The sequence below is a fragment of the Lithobates pipiens genome, unplaced genomic scaffold, assembly GCF_037356315.1.
Source record: "Lithobates pipiens isolate NorthernLeopardFrog02 unplaced genomic scaffold, aLitPip1_a1.2 Scaffold_16, whole genome shotgun sequence".
In the NCBI taxonomy this organism is placed as follows: Eukaryota; Metazoa; Chordata; class Amphibia; order Anura; family Ranidae; genus Lithobates; species Lithobates pipiens.
The window spans coordinates 216,163,053-216,186,242 of record NW_027507748.1 but is presented as its reverse complement, the minus strand read 5'-3'; the positions used below and the strand labels follow the sequence as shown (position 1 = coordinate 216,186,242).

The window sequence follows — 23,190 nt, the reverse complement described above, 5'->3', positions numbered from 1 at the left end:
CCCACCTGAGCTGTGGATCTCTGCAGCTCCTCCAGAGTTACCATGGGCCTCTTGGCTGCTTCTCTGATTAATACTCTTCTTGCCCGGCCTATCAATTTAGGTGGACGACCGTGTCTTGGTAGGTTAGTAGTTGTGCCATACTCTTTCCATTTTCGAATGATGGATTGAACAGTGCAGTGAACGTGATATGTTCAAAGCTTGGGATGTTTTTTTATAACCTACCCCTACTTTAAACTTCTCTGTCTGGTGTGTTCCTTGGCCTTCATGATGCTGTTTATTCACTAAGGCTCTAACAAACCTCTGAGGGCTTCACAGAACAGCTGTATTTATACTGCGATTAAATTACACACAGGTGGACTATATTTACTAATTAGGTGACTTCTGAAGGAAATTGGTTCTACTAGATTTTAGTTAGAGGTATCGGAGTAAAATGGGCAGAATACAAATGCACGCCACACTTTTAAGATATTTATTGGTAAAACATTTTGAAAACCATTTATCTTCCACTTCACAATTATGTGCCACTTTGTGTTGGTCTATCACATACAAACCCAATAAAGTACATTTACGTTTTTGGTTGTAACTTGTAACATGACAAAATGTGGAAAATGTCATGGGGTATGAATACTTTTTCAAGGCACTTAACCTTTTATGTAGCTGATGAGGGAGGCGCAAAAGGGAATATTATAGAGTATAACTTGAGTGAAAGCTCTGAGTTTGCTGGGGCTGTTGACAGAGGAGTAGCTTGAAGCTTGTGGGCTCGATGCAAAAGTTGACCTGGCCCCCCCACTACTTGCAACATGCGTGCAGATACATCCATCGCCCCCCCCCACACACACACACACGCGCACACACACACACACACACACACACACACACACACACACACACACACACTATACAGGGCTGAAATTACATTCCTTTACACACAGTCTGTCAGTCTTCACAGGGTATCTGGCTTTTATGTTGCCCTTCTGACCTGTGAAATCCCCTGGTCAGAATGGCAGTGTAGTTGCAGTAGGCAGATACACCCTGTGCAGATCATGGCTAGCTAACTGGCTGTGTTGTAAAGGAATGTCATTTTCAACCCTGCGGAGGAGGAACAGTATAGAGTGCTGTAATGGGAAAGGAGCTCAGCAGCCAGGCATTGGAGGGGGGGGGGGGGGACTTAGATCTGGGAGAGCAAAGCCATGTGACACCAAATATGGAGCCTGCAGCCCTTCAGGGACTCCCCGAGGAGGCGTTAAGGGATTTCTTTTAGCAATTTCTGAAGGTATTTCTGTCAGTGTTGGCAGGTGTTGGGGGAAGGTCACCTCCCAGAGGTGTGTGTCTTTTCTCCAGTTGTCAGGGAAGTGGGGTAAGTAGACATCCCCAAATGGGGGGTGCAGAGAATCCCAGATGGTGACTAGGAGACACTGAGCAGTGTCATACCTCACCAGTGATGTCAGTCCCATTGTGGCTACAGGATGGCATTCTCCTCCTCTTGCCTTGCTGAGCTCAGTTACCATTCCATGTTGCCAGCACAGACACTTCCCTATCCTGGGCTTTTCTCACCTCATGCTCCTCTCCATTCAGGAAATGGCTCTCAGCTTCTCCCCATCCAAAGGGAACAGAGGTGTGGACTGTGGAAGGTAAAGTAGAAGCTCAGTATTGGAGCATGGCTGTGGGGCCCTAGGGCAAATCGGAGCTGGATTTTGTGGAGGATATGATAATATGACAGGGAGGCTGCAGGGGCCCCCTGGAGCTAGGGGTGGGGTTGCGATTGTGACTGCTGCAACCCCTTATGCTACGCCCATGGCTGTTGACATCACATCCAAGATGGCAGTGCTCAGCAACTCAGGGCTTTTGGGTGTCTATACAATGGAGACATTTAGAGGAAATTAACAGATATAAAATATCTTAAATGAACATGTAATCTGATGGGAATACTTATGCTGCAGTAAATGGTCTGGTGACATGGTCTCTTGAAACATACACATGTTTAATCAAACAGTCCCCATGAATGGTTGGCACCATGCTGCAATAGTGATAAACATCTTCTATTAATTATCAATACAAATATACACATTACACTTAAAGTGGAAGTCCATGCAAAAACTAAAATCCCTGCATCTATAGCCACCAACATTCTACCATTAACCTCTCTAGCCCTGTAAAGATAAAATGAGCATACTTACCTTTTTCTGCAGGCGATCTGACCCGATCTCCAGCGGCGGAAGCTCTGCTGAGTACACGTCTGGCTGTGAAATGAATGGGGAAGTAATGTCACCTATAGCGTTACTATGGGGCTCCTGTTGACGGACGTGTCCTCTGCACCCGCCTCCACAGCGAAGCCGTGGCTGATAGCTCAGCATGGGATCATCAGAGCTTCCGCCGCTGGAGATCGGGTTGGATCGCCTGTAGAAAAGTTATGTATACTGTTTTTTTCTTTTGTTTTGTTTTTCTTTACAGGGCTAGATAGGTTAGTGTTAGAATGTTGGTGGCTATAGATTTTAGTTTTTGCATGGACTTCCACTTTAACCATAGTGGAAAAGGATCTGGGGGTTTTGTTGATCATAAGCTAAATATTAGCATGCAATGCCAAGCTGCAGTTTCCAAAGCGAACAAAGTCCTTTCTTGTATTAAGAGAGGTATGGAAGAGAGAGAGAGAGAGAGAGACAGAGAGAGAGAGAGAGATGATTTTGCCTCTGCTCTAATTAGTAAGACCTCACCTGGAATCCGCAGTTCAGATTTGGACACCAGTTCTGAAAAAGGATATCCGGGAACTGGAGACAGTGCAGAGAAGGGCAACCAAACTAATAAGAGGCATGGGGGAGCTCAGCTATGAGGAAAGATTAGAGGAACTGAATTTCTTCGTCTTGAGAAGAGGAGATTAAGAGGGGATATGATCAACATGTACAAATACATATAGTGAACATGGGGGGTTATTTACTAAAGGAAAATCCACTTTGCATTGAAAGTGCAGTCGCTGTAGAGCCGAGGGGGACATGCAAGGGAAATAGCATTTTAGCTTGCACATGATTGGATGATAAAATCAGCAGAGCTTCCACTCATTACAGATCTATCCCTCAAATTTAGAGCAAGTGCACTTGCAGTGCAAAGTGGAGTTGCCTTTTGTAAATAACCCCCTTGGTGTTGCTATTTACTTTAAGGTCATCACAGAGGACAAGGGGGCACTTTTTACGTCTAGACGAAAAAATATTTCATCTCCAAATACGGAAAGGTTTCTTCACAGTAAGAGCTGTGAAAATGTGGAATAGATTCCCTCCAGATGTGGTTCTGGCTAGCTCAGTATATTCCCTTTTGCTCCTACCTCATTAGCTACATAAAAAGGTTAAGTGCTTTAAAAAAGGCCTGGATTCTTTCCTAATTGTACTTAATATAACTAGGTACTGACATTTAAAGGAGAGTTAATCCAGGGAAAATCTGATTGCCTCTTGGGGGATCAAGAAAATGGAAAATTGTTTCATACTTACCGTAATTTTCCTTTCCTGGTGCCTATCCATGCCAGCATACCAGTGATGACTCCGCCCCAGAGTCCTCCGGATAGTTACTAGCTTATAAAAAGGAAACCCATATCCCCCCTAGAATTCTCCAATTATATCAAATACCAGGGAGGGTATGTGTGCTGCCATGGATAGGCACCAGGAAAGGAAAATTACGGTAAGTATGAAACAATTTTCCATTTTCCTGGTGCCTCCATGGCAGCATACCAGTGACATACAATGAATAGCTAAAACCAGGGTGGGTAATGCTTCAAAGGAAAACTTTATTTAAGGCAATGCCAGGGCTGACTCAATAGTCCTTCTACCAAATTCCACCAAAGTTAGTGCCCCTGGGTCAATTCTGTAGTGACGCATGAACGTATTTGGAGACGTCCATGTGGCTGCCTTGCAGATAGTCTCTAAAGATACGCATGTCCTTGCCGCCCATGAGGACGAAACAGCTCTAGTGGAATGAGCTCTGAACGCCGGAAGATCCAACCCTCTTGCTCTATACACCTTTTGAATTAATTTGCAGATTCCAGAGGCGATAGTCCTAGATGTGGCTTCTTTCCCTTTATTCCTACCCCATGGTATTATTAATAGCCTATTCGAGGACCTAAAGGGACTCGTGACCTGTAAGTAGCGTGTTAAAACTTTTGAAATGTCCAGTTCTTGTACCGCCCCAGAGTGTGGGTCTGTAAAGTTTGGTAGTGCCCAAGCTTCAGAGAGTGTGGCACGGGAAGAAACTTTTGGGACAAAACCATGCACTGTCCGTAGTTCTACCCTGTCTGGAAAAAGGTTATGTGCTCTTTTTCTGCCCTCAACGCTTGCAACTCTGAAGCTCTTCTTCCTGAAGTAATAGCCACCAAGAAAACTGGTTTCCGGGTTAGGTTCAAAAGTGAAGCAGAATCCAATGGGATGAACGGTGGAGACTTTCTAGAACCAGAGGTAGATCCCCGGCTGGAAAGGAACGTTTTAGCGGTGGGCGAATCTTCTTGACTGCCTTAAGGAACTGTACGATTAGTGCATCTTCTGCCCATCTTTTCTGGGTACTTGCTGAAATAGCTGCCACTTGGACTTTTAGGGAGCTTAGGCTGAGTCCCAAGTCTGAGCCTGATTGTAAGAATTCTAAGATTACTGAGGTGGACAGCACAGCTGGGTTCAACGGTCTATCTTCCGCAAACTGTTTGAACTTATCCCATATCTTTGAGTAAATGTAATTAGTAGAGGGCATCCTTGCCTTTAATAGGGTTGAAATTACGCCCGCCGAACATCCTAGGGATTGGAATCTTTTCTGTTCAAGATCCAGGTATGTAAGTTCAGCTTGTGTGGGGCTGGATGAAAAAACTTTCCCTGCGAAAGCAGTTGCAGGAATACTGGGATCTTGACCGGAGGACGTACACTGAGGCTCATTGTCCAAGAGAACCATGGCCTCTTCGGGCAATAGGGAAGAACTGTCACAACCCTGACCGGATCCCTCGATAATCTAAGCAGAAATTTCACAACCAATGGTCTGGGAGGAAATGCATATGCCGTCTTGCAGTGACACGGGCACGATAAGGCATCTATCGCCTCTGCTCCAGGTTGAGGTAGGCGGGACAGGAACCTTGGCAACTTTGCGTTTGTCGGGGAGGCCAATAGGTCTATTTCCGGAGGTTTCTGTAACTTCGCAATCCACCTGAACACCGCCAGATGGAGTGACCATTCGTTGCTGTCTGGAAAACAGCGAGATAGGAGATCTGCCTGTTGATTCAAACGGCCCCCGGGAGTAAGATTGCTTTCAAATCCACCAGATTTCTCTCTGCCCACAACATAATAGGCCCATTGAAAAGTCCTTAGATGCCAATGGGACCAGGGCACCATCGGTATACAGGCTGACATGGTCCCTACCAGACTTAGGCAATTTGACACCGACAGGTGTGATAGAGTTCTTACGTGGGGGTGCACCTAGATAAACCATTGCTTGCACCTCTCTCAACAGCATGAGGCTGTGAGTTCCCCCTTAACGTTGTATATATGCTACCGCTGCTTTATTGTCCAGACGGACCATCACCTGTTTCTGACGTACATGTTCCTCCAAGTTTATCAGTGCCAAATATACCACTCGCAGCTCCAGAATATTGGATATTATTCCCTCAGTGGGGATATCCCATCTCCCTTGTACCTCCAGGTGACCACAGTGTGCCCGCCACCCCTTCGCGCTCGCATCGGTGGTAAGGATGGTCCAAGAGGGCCCTGTAGGAGGCGAGGCCTCGAGATGTTGTCTTCTTTTGTCCACCATAGCAGACCCCTCTTCATGGATATCAATATCGCTATCCTTTGATACAGTGAGTTCCTCTTCCATTGTGTCAAAAAGCCCCATTGAAAAGTCCTCGGATGCCAATGGGACCAGGGCACCATCGGTATACAGGCTGACATGGTCCCTACCAGACTTAGGCAATTTGACACCGACAGGTGTGATAGAGTTCTTACGTGGGGGTGCACTGTAACTGCCTTGGTGTCAAAGAGGGCACCTAGATAAACCATTGCTTGCATCGGGATCAGGACCCTCTTTCCTGTGTTTATTAGCCACCCAAACTCTTTCAGAGTGGACAGAAGAATTTGCCTATGCTCTACCAATTGGTCTGAACTGTATGCTAGTGATAGGATGTCATCCAGACAATGGAAAACTCAAAGTACCTTCTCTCTGAGGAGTGCTAGAACTGTAATCAACACCTTTGAGAATATTCTTGGCGATGTGCACAGACCAAAAGGAAGGCACTGAAATTGAACGTGAGTTGATCTTACTGCCACCCTCAAAAACCTTTGGAAGGCAGGCAGCATGGGCACATGGAAATACGCATCTTGCAAATCCACCGAGATCATCCAGTCTCCTGGTTGAACTGCCTGTATGATCGTCTGTAATGATTCCATCTTGAAGGATTCCAACTGAATAAATCGATTTAACCTTTTCAGATCCACTACCGGCCTCCACTCTCCACCCCTTTTGGGGGTAAGAAAGAGAGGAGAGTAGAACCCTGTGAATCTTTCGGAGGGAGGGACAGGTATCACTGCTTGTTGCACCAGCAGGAGTTGAAGGTAACTTTGCAGAGCTTCTGCCTTTTGAGTTTAAGTTGGGATCTTTGTTTGAATGAATGAGTCTTGTGGGGGCTGTTCTTGGAATGTCCATAAATGTCCGAACCTGACCGTAGATACCACCCACAGGTCCCTGCATCTGTGCAGCCAGGCTTCTGCGAACTCCTTCAAACTGGCACCTACTGGTGGGGATGACCTCTTGTCAAAAGGACTTTGCACCCTCCTGGGTGCTGGGGAGACTTCTTTGCTTATTTGTTTTCAAGAAAGTAGCCTGAGTGCTTCTCCAAGTCCCTTTGGAGTCCCTACTTTGCCGGAAGTTGCTGGAATTTCTATTTTTAGACCACTGATATTTAGACGACACCACTCGAACGCCTAACCCTTCTATCCTGGGGGAGCAACCCTGATTTTCCCCCAGTCACTCTCGAGATTGCCTTTTCCAGCCTCTTTCCAAAGAGGGCCTTCCCATCAAACGGGATTTTGCACCAATTTTGTTTGGATGCCGCATCCGCTGCCCACGGCTTTAGCCACAATGCTCTTTTGGCCATGTCAGCATGGAACATTGCCCTGGCTGAATATCTCATGGTGTCTATTGCAGCCTCTCCAATAAAATCTGCTGATATTTTAAGCTCATCCAAAGCTTTAATAATATCTTTGGGGACATCTTCTCAAATAGCCTCCTTGATATTCTCTGTCCACACTTTGACCACATTGGAGACTAAAGCCAGGGCCACCGATGCTCTGCAGGCTCCGCCAGCCAACTGGTAGGCTTTCTTCAGGTCCGCATCTATTCATCTATCCAATGGGTCCTTAAAGGAAGTCGAATCTTCCATAGGAAGGGTAATATTCTTTGCTAGCCGCACTACCACCACGTCAACTACCGGAGGAGTGTCCAGGAAAGCCGCATCCGAATCCGCCAGAGGATATAACTTCTGAAGTCTAATCAAGGAAAAACGTTTGTCCGCTTTTTCCCCATTCACCCTCCACTAGATCTTTCAATTCCTCCAGGAAGGGGAAACAATTTTTTTTTTTTTTTTTTTTAGAGGCTCTACTGCTTCTTCCCAAGCAGTGGCTTGTTTAACCACCAATACAACTGGTTGCGCTAGCGAAAAAATTGAATCCACAGGGATCCTATTCATCTATGGAGTCCTCCGAGTCACTTTTGTCTCCTGCTCGGGTAGGTGGGCTTGATGTAGCGCCTGCAGGGACTGCAAAAGACGGGCCAGGAACGGATAACTCCCGCCAGAGGAACCCTGCGGAGAGGGGTTCACCTGCATTAGTTCAGTTAAGGAGTCTTTGACTACTCTTTTAATAAGGTCTGTGACCTGCTCAACTTCAGTCCCCTGAATCGCATAACCCTGCAAGCAATTTTGGCAGATATGTTTATCTGGTAAAGGCGTCGCTCCACATGCCCTACACTCTTAGATCTCTCATCTGGATGGGCTGCTTGACTGCTGCCTTTTGGAGGATGACCTTTATACTGATGATGAGAGCTAGACGAACAGCTGTGTCTTGAGCTAGGACTGGAGCGTCCATTTTGGTGGCCAGGAGTCTGGTTAGACGTATTCTGGTGTATAGGGCTGAAACGAGAGTAACAGCCCAAGGCACTCTTTTAGTCTAATTCCTTTCTTCTTTTTTTTTTTTTAATAAAGTATGTATGTGCCCTTTCCTAAGAAAGCGAGGGTCTTGGTCAAACGGCGGCTGGCTCATAATTGTGAAGGCAAGTAAGGGCGGAAAAGGCGACTGAAATAGAAGCTAATAGAAGCTAAAAGAATGGACAGGAAAGAATAAAAAGGCTCCTAAAAAATGTTAATTATCTAATTCTACGAATTTTTTTTTTATATATATATATATATTATTTTTCTTTATTACAGATTAGATACATACATATACACACATTTTATATATAAATCACACACATATATATTTCTTGATCATACATCACGGGACACAGGAGCTCATTACATAGTGGGTTATATAGTCACCTCTGGTGATTGGACACTGGTTAACCCCAATTAAGGAGAATACCTCCCCTATATAACCCCTCCCATATGGGAGGCACCTCAGTTTTGTAGCAAAGCAATAGGAAACCACGTAAAACCCAAGAGGGGCGGGAGCCCTGTGTCCCGTGATGTACTCTCAAGAAAAGGATTTTACAGGTAAGCTGTATATGAAAATCCTAATTAATATATATATATATATATATATATATATATATATATACACACACACATACATATATACATATTTTTAACTAACTGCAAGCGAAAAAAGGAAATACTCCCCAAAGACACCCCATATTCCCTAGAATTATATAGGTATACATATATACATATATGTACATTCACAAACATATTGACTAATCCTTACAGCATACCAAAGTATACAAACTACAAAGGTTTAATCACTCAATTAAATTAAATAAATTAGACACATATATACACATATACAGTGGTGTGAAAAAGTGTTTGCCCCCTTCCTCATTTCCTGTTCCTTTGCATGTTTGTCACACTTAAGTGTTTCGGAACATCAAACCAATTTAAACAATAGTCAAGGACAACACAAGTAAACACAAAATGCAATTTGTAAATTAAGGTGTTTATTATTAAAGGTGAAAAAAAATCCAAACCATCATGGCCCTGTGTGAAAAAGTGATTGCCCCCTAAACCTAATAACTGGTTGGGCCACCCTTAGCAGCAACAACTGCAACCAAGCGTTTGCGATAACGTGCAATGAGGCTTTTACAGCGTCCTGGAGGAATTTTGGCCCACTCATCTTTGCAGAATTGTCCTGATTCAGTTACATTAGAGGGTTTTCGAGCATGAACGGCCTTTTTAAGGTCATACCACAACATCTCAATAGGATTCAGGTCAGGACTTTGGCTAGGCCACTCCAAAGTCTTCATTTTGTTTTTCTTCAGCCATTCGGTGGTGGACTTGCTGGTGTGTTTAGGATCATTGTCCTGCTGCAGAACCCAAGTTCGTTTCAGCTTGAGTACACGAACAGATGGTCGGACATTCTCCTTCAGGATCTCTTGGTAGACAGCAGAATTCATAGTTCCTTTTATCACGGCAAGTCTTCCAGGTCCTGAAGCAGCAAAACAGCCGCAGACCATCACACTACCACCACCATATTTTACTGTTGGTATAATGTTCTTTTTATGAAATGCAGTGTTCCTTCTACGCCAGATATACTTGGACACACACCTTCCAAAGAGTTCCACTTTTGTCTCATCGGTCCACAGAATGTTGTCCCAAAAGTCTTGGGGATCATCAAGATGTGTTGTGGAGAAATTGAGACGAGCTTTGATGTTCTTTTTGCTCAGCAGTGGTTTTCTCCTTGGAACTCTGCCATGCAGGCCATTTTTGCCCAGTCTTTTCCTGATGGTGGAGGCATGAACGCTGACCTTAACTGAGGCAAGTGAGGCCTGCAGTTTCTTGGACGTTGTTGTGGGGTCTTTTGTGACCTCTTGGATGAGTCGTCGCTGCGCTCTTGGGGTAATTTTGAGCGGCCGGCCACTCCTGGGAAGGTTCACCACTGTTCCATGTCTTCGCCATTTGTGGATAATGGCTCTCACTGTGGTTCGCTGGATTCCCAAAGCTTTGGAAATGGCTTTATAACCCTTTCCAGACTGATAGATCTCAATTACTTTCTTTCTCAATTGTTCCTGAATTTCTTTGGGTCTCGGCATGATGTGTAGCTTTTAAGGATCTTCTGGTGGACCTTATTGTGTCAAGCAGCTCCTATTTAAGTGATGCCTTGATTGTGAACAGGTGTGTCAATAATCAGGCCTGGGTGTGGCTAGAGAAATTGAACTCAGGTGTGAACAACCACAGTTATAGTATGTTTTAACAAGGGGGGCAATCACTTTTTCACACAGGGCCATGATGGTTTGGATTTTTTTTCACCTTTAATAATAAACACCTTCATTTACAAATTGCATTTTGTGTTTACTTGTGTTGTCCTTGACTATTGTTTAAATTGATTTGATGTTCCGAAACACTTAAGTGTGACAAACATGCAAAGGAACAGGAAATGAGGAAGGGGGCAAACACTTTTTCACACCACTGTATACATACATATACACCTATATACACACCTACCCACATACAACTCAGAGAAAGGTAAGGAATAGACCACTTACTAAGTTGAAATGGTAGAGTTGCAGAAGCACTCCCAGGCAGGACAATTTTATCAGAGCCTGCCACCTTTAGCTTGTTTGAGCTTAAATGGAGAGGGGGAGGGGAAAAGGTAAGCAAAGGAAAATAGACTCAGAAAAAGCCCCTACCTGCCTTCAAAGACCGGCATAGCCTGTCTGCAGAACTGAAGCCCCTGTTAGGAAGCTGTTGCTGCTGCCTCAGAAGGGGCTCCCCTCTTTTCAGGGCTGTTAGCAACCCAAGACAGGGGACTGCGTCTGGGAGAGGCCAGAACCCAGACGGAAGCTGCGCCAGGCAGAGGTAAGAACACCTACAAAACTATCCATCAGGTATGAGGAAAAAAAGGAGAATGCTAGGGGGGGATATGGGTTTCCTTTTTATAAGCTAGTAACTATCCTGAGGGGAGGACTCTGGGGCGGAGTTATCACTGGTATGCTGCCATGGAGGCACCACAAAGATTTATTTCCCTGCTGTAGCAAATTGGATCATACTTTGAGGTTTTTTTGCCTTTCTCTGGATCAACTGTGGGTGAGGGATTGTGTATATGGGATTGTATTATTAATTATATAATTATATATATATATATATATATATATATATATATATATATATATATTTATTTATTTATTTTTTTAACTAGAGATGAACTTCAGCCTAACTATGTAACCATGAAAAACCAGCAGGCATAATCCCATATACAAGTCAAACTGTTAACAGAAATGTCTAAAGGCAGAGAAAGGTAAAAAGTCTGAAAGGAATATTGAATTCCCCAAAGAAATTCAGATTTAGATATATTCTAATCATTACATATACTGGTATACAGAATTCTCCAAGGACATAGTCCACTCAGCTAAATGCATTTTAGGGCTTTTTGCCCACTTTTAATCATCCAAAACATCAAAGTAACAGTGTTCTGCCCACGCAGGGGTTGTTTAGCATAACAACAAAAACAAAAGTATATCAGGCTTCTAGCTATTTTGTCGCAAAACTTGTCTATTCCTTCTTAGGACAGAGCTAGGGTCCTTTCACACGGGGCGGATCAGTTCTGATCCGCCCCGTGGATATCCGTTTGCTCAGCGGGGATCACTCCGCCGATCCCCGCTGAGCAGGGAGATGACAGCTCCGTCTCTGCACACTGCGCAGGGACGGATCTGTCACAGCGCCGCTCTCCCCTATGGGAGATCGGATGACGACGGACCGCAGTGCCCGTCGTCATCCGATCCGATCCGCAGAAGGATGGAAAAATAGCTTTTTCCTCCGTTACACTTTTTCGGATCGGAGCGGGTCGGATGTCAGCGGACATGTCACCGCTGACATCCGACGCTCCATAGACCTCTATGGAGCACCCGTTCAGGTCCGCCTGAAAAACTGACAGGCGGGCCTGAACGGGACATCAGTGTGAAAGAGGCCTTATCCCATTCTTAGGCCTTTAGTCACCAAACCGCAAAACACTGCAATGGTGTAAACTAGGCCCATTGAAGTACATTTTTCCTGAACTCTTTGTACTCGCGTAAAACGCGTTTGAATACATCTGGAGTAAACAAGTCCTAAAGATTCAACATATAGAGGTTGATTTACTAAAGGCAAATGTACTGTGCACTGCATGTGCAGTTGCTCTAGATCTGCGGCGAAGCTCTGAAATGGGGGACGCTCTGATGATTTTTATCATCCAATCATATGCAAGCAAAAATGCTTTTTATTTGTTTTGGTTTTTTTTCCTTGCATGTGACCAAGCTTTTTTTTTGAGATTTGTTGTTTACAAGTTAAAAACATTAGATATATTTTTTTCTGACACCCTAGAGAATAGAATGGTGGTCATTGCAATACTTTGTCACGCCGTATTTGCACAGAGGTCTTACAAGCGCAAATTTTTGGGGGAAAAAACAATTATTTGAATAAAAATAAGACAACAGTAAATTTAGCCCAATTTTTTTCTATATTGTGAAAGATAATGTTGGGCTGAGTAAATTGATAACCAACATGTCATGTTTCAAAATTGTGCTCGCTTGTGGAATGCAGACAAACTTTGGCACTTAAAAATCTCCATTGGAAAAGTTTAAAATTTCTACAGGTTGCTAGTTTTGAGTTACAGAGGGGATCTAGTGCTAGAATTATTGCTCTTGCTCTAATGATCACGGCGATTCCTCACATGTGTGCTTTAATCACTTCCCGACCAGCGTGTATGTTGGCAGAATGGCACGGGCATGCATATTGGCGTACAGGTACGTCCATTTCTATATGCCGCCCTGCTACCACGTGCGCGCCACCGCTGGCGCGCTCGCATACTGGTCGGGACCCCCGTGAGTCCGGTTTAGGGCTTCAACGGACTCAATCGCCGCCGGGATACCCGCGATCGTCTCACGGGGAGGCTGAACAGAGAGATGCCGTTGTAAACAGCATCTCCCTGTTCTGCCTAGCAACAAGTGACACTGATCTCTGCTTCCTGTGATTGGAGCAGAGATCAGTGTTTACTAACACAAAGCCCAGCCCCCCACAGTTAGTAACACACCCCTAGGAACACTTAACCCCTACACTGCCATCCCATGGTTAAACCCTTCACTGCCAGTGTCATTTACACAGGAATCGGTGCATTTGTATAGCACTGATTGCTGTATAAATGACAATGGTCCCAAAAATGTGTCAAAAATGTCCAATGTGTCCGCCATAATGTCGCAGTCACAATAAAAATTGCTGATCGCCGCCATTACTAATAAAAAAATTATTAATAAAAATGCATAAAACTATCCCCTATTTTGTAAACGCTATAACTTTTGCGCAAACCAATCAATAATCGCTTATATATATATATATATATATATATATATATATATATATATATATATATATATATTTTTTTTTTTTTTTACCAAATATATGTAGAAGAATACGTATCGGCCTAAACTGAGGGAAAAAAATGTTTTTTTATATATTTTTGGGGGATATTTATTATAACAATGTCTCTCTATTTTTGTTTATAGCGCAAAAAATAAAAACCACAGGGGTGATCAAATGAATAAAATAAAGAGTCCTGCGCAAATCGTGCCACTGAAAAAATTGATGATGAATGTAAAAATATAAAAAATAAAAACAGTCAATAAAAAATCAAAAAATAAACACACCGATGAGTGAAGGTATAAAGTGGAAAACAAGAGAAATAACGGGACCAAATGTTCCAAAATATATAAATCCAGGCTCTCAGAACTCTCACCTCAAGATGAAATATTCAGACAAATGAAAATAACCCCAAAAACTTCTCCTTTGCTTCTTTGTATACAATAACCAAGGAATTGCAGATAAAGCATGTAGTATACACTTCTGCCAATAGAGGGCCATTTCCAGCTCTTGAATGTAATACTGCAGCTATGGACTTGTATTTCCGTGGTGTGGAACTTGAAAAGAACACAGAGGAGAGGGGGAAAGGGGGAGAGAGAGGGGACTCCAATCGTGTAGTGGTTTCAATAAATGAACAAATTTATGAAGCGATAAAAATGGACTCTCACATTTAAAAGAAAAAATTCAAACAGATAGAGTAAGATGGAGATCTGGCGTCTTCTGCCAGTCTTACGCTACTTTCGGTTTGTCCTACGGCCACTCCCTACACGTTACGTCATACCACGTGACTTCTCCATTCAAGAGCTGGAAATGGCCCTCTAGTGGCAGAAGTGTATACTACATGCTTTATCTGCAATTCCTTGGTTATTGTATACAAAGAAGCAAAGGAGAAGTTTTTGGGGTTATTTTCATTTGTCTGAATATTTCATCTTGAGGTGAGAGTTCTGAGAGCCTGGATTTATATATTTTGGAACATTTGGTCCCGTTATTTCTCTTGTTTTCCACTTTATACCTTCACTCATCGGTGTGTTTATTTTTTGATTTTTTATTGACTGTTTTTATTTTTTATATTCATCATCAATTTTTTCAGTGGCACGATTTGCGCAGGACTCTTTATTTTATTCATTTTGATGCGATAGTTTGTGTTTACTATTTTGTCCCGCTGCATTTTGTGTTATTTAGTAGCACTTGCACTTTTGTATCACTTCACTGGTTATTTCACTTATATTGTGTATTGGTATATTTTCCATTTATTTACACGTACTTAGATACATTTTCACGTTTAGCACTTAGTGGCGCGAGGGTCCATTTTTTACATTTTATAGGGGTGATCAAATACCACCAAAAGAAAGCTCTATTTGTGAGGAAAAAAAGGATGTTGATTTTGTTTGGAAGCCACGTCGCACGACCGCGCAATTGTCAGTTAAAGCGACGCAGTGCCGAATCACAAAAAGTGATCTGGTCTTAAGCCAGCAAAATGGTCCGGTCTGAAAGTGGTTAAACACTATTTTCATATGTGGGCCTGACTTGCGTATGGGTTCGCTTCTAAGCGAGACGGGGGGGGGGGCTTTAAATTATTATTTTTTTATTATTTATTTTACTTTTTACACTGGTCTTTTTAAAAAATAAAAATAAATTGTGTCACTTTTATTCCTGTTACAAGGAATGTAAGCATCCCTTGTAATAGTAAAAAAGCATGACAGGACCACTTTAATGTGAGATCTGGGGTCAAAAAGACTTAAATGCAATAACATTTTTAACCACTTGAACCCTGGACCATTGGTCAAAGACCAGAGGACTTTTTACAATTTGGCACTGCGCTGCTTTAACTGGTAATTGCGCGGTTATGCAATGTTGTACCCAAACTAAATTTGCGTCCTTTTTTCCCACAAATAGAGCTTTCTTTTAAAGGTATTTGATTGACTTTGCGATATAAATGTAAAAAGTCCGAACGTTTTGAAAAAAAATGATATTTTTTTCCCAAATGATTGAATAAAGACCAAAAAAAAAATACTAAATGATATATTGCTCACACATGCCATGGTTATATGTGGAATTGCACCCCAAAATAAATTCTGCTGCTTCTCTTGAGTACGGGGATACCACATGTGTGGGACTTTTTGGGAGCCTAGCCGCATACAGGACCCCTAAAACCAAGCACCGCCTTCAGGATTTCTAACGGCGTAAATTTTTGATTTCACTCCTCACTATCTATCACAGTTTTGAAGGCCATAAAATACCCACATCGCACAACCCCCCCCCCCCCCCAAATGACCCCATTTTGGAAAGTAGAGACCCCAAGCTATTTGCTGAGAGGCATGGTATTTTGCAGCTCTCATTTGTTTTTGAAAATGAAGAAAAAAAATATATATATTTTTTCCATTTTCAAAACTTTTTGACAAAAAGCAAGGTCTGCAAAATACTCACCATACCTCTCAGCAAATGGCTTGAGGTGTCTACTTTCCAAAATGGGGTCATTTAGGGGGATTTTGTGCCAGCTGGGCATTCCATGGCCTCCAAAACTGTGATAGGCAGTGAGGAATGAAATCAAAAATTGACACCCTTTGAAATTCTGAAGGTGCTTGGTTTTTGGGGTACCGTACGCGGCTAGGCTCCCAAAAAGTCTCACACATGTGGTATTCTCGTACTCAGAAGAAGCAACAGAATATATTTTGGGGTGTAATTTCACATATGCCCATGGCATGTTTGAGCAATATATCATTTAGTGACAACTTTGTGCAAAAAAAGAGAGAAAATTGTCTCTTTTTTTTCCCGCAACTTGTGTCAAAATATAAAATATTCAATGGACTCGACATGCCTCTCAGAAAATAGCTTGGGGTGTCTACTTTTCAAAATGGGTCCATGGGGGGGGGGGGGGTTGAACTGTCCTGGCACAGCATTTAGAAGCTTATGTCACATATCACCCACTCTTCTAACCACTTGAAGACAAAGCCCTTTCTGTCAATTTTTGTTTACATGAGCAAAAATAAATTTTGTTTGCAAGAAAATTACTTTGAACCCCCAAACATTATATATATATATATATATATATATATATATATATATATATATATATATATATATATATATTTTTTTAAAGCAAAGGCCCTACAGATTAAAATGGTGGGTGTTTTTTTTTCATTTTTTTTTTTCACACAGAATTTGCGCAGTGATTTTTCAAATGCATTTTTTTGGGAAAAACAATTTTTTTTTTTAATTTAATCCACTAAAGCACACTATATTGGCCAAATGTTTAATGAAATAAAAAAGATGATTGTAGGCCGAGTGCATGGATACCAAACACGACACGCTTTAAAATTGCGCAGAAACTTGCAGCGGCGACAAGCTACATACATTTTTAAATGCCTGCAAAGGAGGAGGTCTATTTCTAAAATTACTGCTCTCGATCTGACCTTCGTGTTGATACCTCACATGCATGGTACAATTGCTGTTTACATATGACGCCAGACCGACGCTTGCATTCGCCTTTGTGAGAGAGCAGGGGGGGGGGGGGGGGTGCTTTTTATTTTTCATTTTATTTTTAAACTGTTTATATATATATATATATATATATATATATATATATAGTGTTATCTGAGGGACTGTAAATATCCCCTATGATTGCAATAGGTAGTGACAGGTACTCTTTAAAAAAATAAAAAAAAATTATACCCTAGATCTTTCCTCTGTCCTCAAAGCATCTGACCACACCAAGATCGGTGTGATAAAATGCTTTCCCAATTTCCCAATGGTGCTGTTTACATCCGGCGAAATCTAAGTCGTAGCTTCTGGTTTCTTAGGCCATAGAGATGCTTGGAGCCATTCTGGTCTCTGATCAACTCTATGGTCAGCTGGCAGAACCACCGGCTGCATTCTCAGGTTCCCTGTTGGGACAGGAGAGCCAGAGAAAACCATGAAAATAGTGGCGGGGGGTTGGGGCTTGTAAAAGCAGTATAGAGGCTAACTAGCTGCTAGGATTGCTTTTACGTGAACACCAGCCACTGGCTGAAAAGAATGATACCAAGATTACCAAGGTATCATTCTGGTATAACCACTCAAAGTCCAGCAACATACCAGTAGGTTGCTGATCCTTGTTGGGCATATATTTTAATCTTCTTTTTTTATACAGCCTGTGGGCTGAATGAAAAAAAGATATTGATCGGTGGGTATGCCCACCATTAGAATACCTCCCTTCATCCACCCACTTCTAATGATGGGCATACATGCACCATTTATATATGCCGAAGCATGGGGCATCCACCCCAAAAGGTAGGAGCAAATCGCTCCTCCACCCCTGCTGCCCCCATGCTTCGGCATATATGCTCTTTCTTTTTTTTTCTTTTTTTTTTTTTAACTGTGGTGGTGAAATCACCTCTGACAGCACTGGAGTCACGGCTTTATGTATCGTGGGAGCAAACGCTGTTGCTATCGAGATAAATAAATCCGTGCTGCAGCCGAAAGGCGTACCTGCTAAGCAAATGATGGTTAACAGTAAAACAAAGTAACATTACAGTATAACAGTAATACCTTGTACACACGGTCGGACATTCTGACCATGAAATCCGTCTGATTTTTTTCAGACGGATTTTGTCCTAAACTGGTGTTGCATACGCACGGTCAGACAAAGTTGTTGGAGAATCCAATAGTTTGGAACGTGATGACGTTCGTTTGTTACGATGGGACTACGTTGAGGCTAGTAGCCAATAACTTTGGTCTCGTAATTTGATCTGAAAAAGTCCAATCTGATTTTTTTTTTTGGCCGGAAAATTTGAGATCATGCTCTCAAATTTTTTCCGTCGGAATTTCCGACAGAAAAAGTCCGATAGAGCCCACACACACGATTGGATTTTCCGACAACATAATCCGATCTGACTTTTTCCGTCTGAATTTCCGACCGTGTGTATGAGGCATTAGACATTAAAGGCTGTGGGGGGGAAATCACCTCCGACAGCGATGGAGTCATGGCTTTATGTATTTATGTTCAGGGTCTCCACGAGGACAACAGAGTTCATTGTCATTGAAGTGCATGAACCGCAAAATCTGCTTGTATCTTGCCCTGGCCATGAAAGCAGAGAACACAACATATGGTACATTGGGTCAGTGGACCAATATGACTGCAACATATTCATTTTAACTATGCCCATGTCGAGGGAAAAGCCCAGAAAGATCTTAAATTCGGAGACCGTAATTGGTCTCCAATCTCTGGCAAGGGAGGACTGGGGATTAGCAGCGATGTGTTGACCAGCGTACAAATTGCTTTGGTCCACAATAGATCTATAGAGATCTTCGGTGAAAAACAGCGAATAAAAATCAAGTGCTGTAAAATCAATTGTTTCCACCTGAATGCCGGGTTGGCCAGTGACTGGGGTAAGTACGGGTGCTGCAGAAGTGGTAGGTTCCCAATTAGGATTGGTGAATGCAGCAGGAAGGGCACAATGGGCACAATGGGCCTGTGTTTGTCTTCTTGGTGGCAGCGGGACACTACTTGTGCTTGGCAGCTTGAACTGCACTTATGGGACTTGCCACGTCACCAAGTGTTACTGCAGTGCTGGATGTACGACCAGGGTGTACTAGGCCGCTGGTGCTTGCCAGTTCACCAGAAGGAATAGCGGCGCTAGTACTTCTCTGCTCCATACGAGGGACCTGCGGTTCTTGCACCTCAACAGAAGAAGATCAGGGTCTGGTATACCTGACCTTGGCAGGGACCACAGCTCCGTTGTCAGAGCTACCTGTCATGGAGCCGCTGACGTCTACAGGATCGTATTCTGAGCCTGAATCTGACAGATGAGTGACTTCCTCTTCACTATCTATCATGCTCAGAAACGTGTAGGCCTTTTCACTAGTGTATCTTCGTTTTGCCATTTTGGGCTCTAAATTTAGTGGTTCACTAGTGAAACTCACAGGTAAAAAAGTTCCTAGGCTGTCATCGACCGTATCAAAACGCTACCAAGAAAAAATGTAATGCCGCGTACACGCGGCCAGTCTTTTCGACGGACTTGGCCCGGCGGACAATCCCACGGACTTTGCAGCTGAACGGACCTGGCCACACACGATCACTCAAAAAGTCCGATGGATTTGAACATGATGACGTAGAATAAGGAAGTTCATAGCCAATGGCTGCCCTAGCGTCGGTTTTAGTCCGGAATAGTACACAGACGACCTGATTTTTCGACCAGACTCGAGTCCGTCTGAAAGATTTGAAGCAAGTATTATTTCTTGGTCCGATGGACTTTTGGGGAAAAAAAGTCCACTGGAGCCCACACACGATCAAATTGTCCGACGGATTCCAGTCCACCGGACCAAGTTCGTTGAAAAGTCTGGTCGTGTGTACGCGGCATTAGTGATCGCAGGGATCAGGCCTGACTCTGCGAACGCTGCAGTTATATATTTTTAGTGTTTTGTAAGTGACAGTGATCAATTGATACTGCACTCGGGTGGGCTGGGCCGGGCGGTGGGGGAAAATGCAGCTGCTAGGAGGAATCTGGGCTGATCCTGCTAACACTGTGTTTTTGGAAACCCTAAACTGCTGGGGACGCTAGTATAGATCTCATCAGATATCGATCCGTTCAGATACTATACCACTAGGGGAGGTGTATGCTGCGTGGGTGGGTGTTAGCAGTACTGGCACTAACCTGATGCTGCCTGGGGTGATGCAGACCCTAAAATCTAACTTGTATCACCTGCCAGGTGATCAGGGGGTTAAACCATTATTAGGTAATAAACGGCGGGTGCCCTGACATGATATAAAAACAAACAAACTAACCGGTGTCACCCGTAACCGTTATACGGTGATCACTGGTGAGGTAGTATATATGGGTACCTGACGCTATAAAAAGATGATGGTGAACCTAATACCTACCTGCCTAACTAGCATCACCTGTGACACTAATACAGCGATCAGAAAAACATTGAAATCGCTTAGTAACACTGGTGATGGGGGTAATCACGGGGTTAAACCTTCATTAGGGGGGTACCCTAGACCTAAAGGGGGCTAACCCTAACTGCCCTAAAAGTTATTGCAGTCACAAATGACACCAATGCAATAATCAATAAAAAAAAAAAAAACTGCAATTGCTGTCACTGTGACAGGGGGTGCAGGGGGGTGAATAGTGTGCCTGCGTGTTCTACTGTAATGTGTAGTGTTGGTGCAACTCACATAGGCCTTCTCTCCAAGGCGATGGAACGAAAAAGACTGACACGAGGAGAGATTACATCACTTCCGCTGCTCCTGTTTACATTACAGGAGCAGCGGAAGCATTCTATTTGTCAGGAGCGATCGCGAGGGGGTGGCCATGAATGAATGGCCTCCCCCCTCATCACCGATCGCTCCTGAACAGATTCCGACCGCCGCAGGCACCGGGGGGGGGGGGGGGGGGGCGATCGGGCCCGTGGGCAGGCATGGATGTACAGATACGCCAATATGCCTACCCGTGCCCGTACATCGTCGTGCGGCGGTTGCCAACTGGTTTAAAAAAAATTCCCCTTTGGCCAGAAGTGATGTTTGACATCAGTTACATCATCCAATGTTATGGAGCCGAGTGGGGGCCATCTTTTCCTCACTCAGCATCCAGTTTCACAGGGGAGAGGACCCGATCGTCTCCGGCACTACCCAACGGCTTCGGTTAGCGACTGATACAACCGGAGCGTGGCGGGAGGGGTGGAACCTGTCCCACTGTCGATTAAGTGATCTTGCAGTGAATGCTATCTGCTGCCATAACAACAGTATTCCACGTCAAAGTACTGACGTATAATGATGGCAGGTGGTCATTAAGTATTCTTTACAAAATGAAGCTTTACCTCATTTACTAAGCTCTGGAGCACCTGCTGTGTAAAGTATATTTGCCTTTAGTATATCAACCCCATAATGTTTCGATGGCTATTCCTCAGCATTTGTAATGTTTGCTGCAGGGTAAATTATGCTTTGTGTCTCCTAAGTTGCAGCTTATTCCAGTGCTTTGGCACTCAAAGATATTTGTGGCTAGTGTCTGTCTGAAATAACACATTCTTGTGTTTATTAAAGATAAAAACTGCTTTGTCCCTTGCACATTATGGCTAAATCAAGCTGCTTATGTACTTACCAGCAAATGTAAAATTTGCGTGGCTATTGTCTCTGGAATAAAACATTCAAATTTTTATTTCATGAAAAAATCTTCTTCATTCTCCCTCTTACATTGTGACCTAATCAAACTGAATACATAATATGTATCAACTGTACACTATGTGTGACCATTTTTCCACTGCAACCTAATCAAACTGCTTACATGCCATTTAACTACTGTGCTATGTTTGGCTTCAGTTTCTGAAATACACCCTGATTTATATTTGAGGATAAAAACTGACTAACTTCTCCCTCTTACATTTCAGCCTAAAGGAGCTGCTTACATACTGTCCAAGGACTGTGCGATATTTGTGGCTTTTGTCTGTACAAAAAAAAAAGAATTGTAATTACTGGATAAACCCTGCCTCATTTTACCCTCTCACATTGTATGCTAACCATCTTTTTTCAGATGTGGGTGTACCAGTTTTACTCCTGCCTAACAATAATTTATAAGTTTTATCTCATAAATGATATTTGAACTTTGTTTATTCCTTGTCAACACAGAGAGATGCAAGCAGCTGAATTCCTGTGTTAGCTGTACTGAAAGTGAGCCCAATATGAACATCTCCTCCTGTGCATGGATAACATGTGGATCCTCAGGTATGAATTGTCTTATGAAACAAATTTTCACAGTATCTCACAAAAGTGACTACACGGCAGCCATCAGAAATTTTGGGGCCCCTTACACAGCTTTAGGCCTGGGCCCCCTGGGGCCTGACCCCCAACATTCTCCAGGGCCCACCCACTAGTCGTCCCACTGGCTCGGCGTGGGTGGGGATGCATGTGTTGTGGAGGGATGGAGTAGATGCTGAGTGCAGATGAAGATGATTGAGTTGCATTGCGAAAATGGATGAGGGTGACTGTGGCTGGGGATGAGAGTTAGAGTGAAGAGGCGGGCAGCGGGCTCTCCAAAATGTAACTCATTTGCACCCAGAGTCATCCATTTTCACAATGCAAATCAGAGGCAGCTAACCAGCCTAAGACCCCTTTCACACTGAGGGGCAGTGCTGCGATAACACCGGCAAAATGCCGCTCCGTCTGCATTTTGCGGGCGGATTTAACCCCTTTTTGGCTGCTAGCGGGGGATTAAAACTCCCCCTCTAGTGGCCAAATAGCGCCGCTTTACCGCTGTCGCCGGTGGCGGCAGTGTGAAAGGGGTCTAAGGGTGTCCCATCCAAGAAGGAGATATATAAAGCCCCACTAAAATGTACAGGGGGCACAGTAGTCAGCAGCACACATTAAATATTTGCGACTTACTCTCCATGCTGCACTCTGCGATCTGTTGTTAGTGTCTGTGTCCATGTGTACTGTCGATGAGCTGGCCACTCCCCCTGGCCCTGTCCTGCCCAATCACAGTCCCAGCAAATTCTGCAGCAGCCATTAGGTTCTGCCTCCGCGGGGATGGATAAGCAGAGGGCATTGGCCGTGGTGAAAGAAATCTCTTCATGCTTTCTTTCCTTCTTTCCTCCTCCTCTCTCCAGCAGCCAGCCGATAACCGGGGGAGGGGGGGGTTTGGGGTGTTGTTGGCGAAAATGTGTGTTTCCTT

At 43.6% G+C, this 23,190-nt stretch overlaps 1 protein-coding gene across 1 annotated transcript in view; it reads left to right on the top strand.

Moving 5' to 3' along the window:
* Positions 1-23,190, top strand: part of CD164L2 (CD164 molecule like 2) — a 75,118-nt gene that overhangs the window by 6,512 nt on the left and 45,416 nt on the right. The window contains exon 2 of the mRNA XM_077481025.1: positions 22,149-22,244. Coding sequence (XP_077337151.1) covers positions 22,149-22,244 — 96 coding nt within the window. The remainder of the gene's footprint in view (positions 1-22,148; positions 22,245-23,190) is intronic.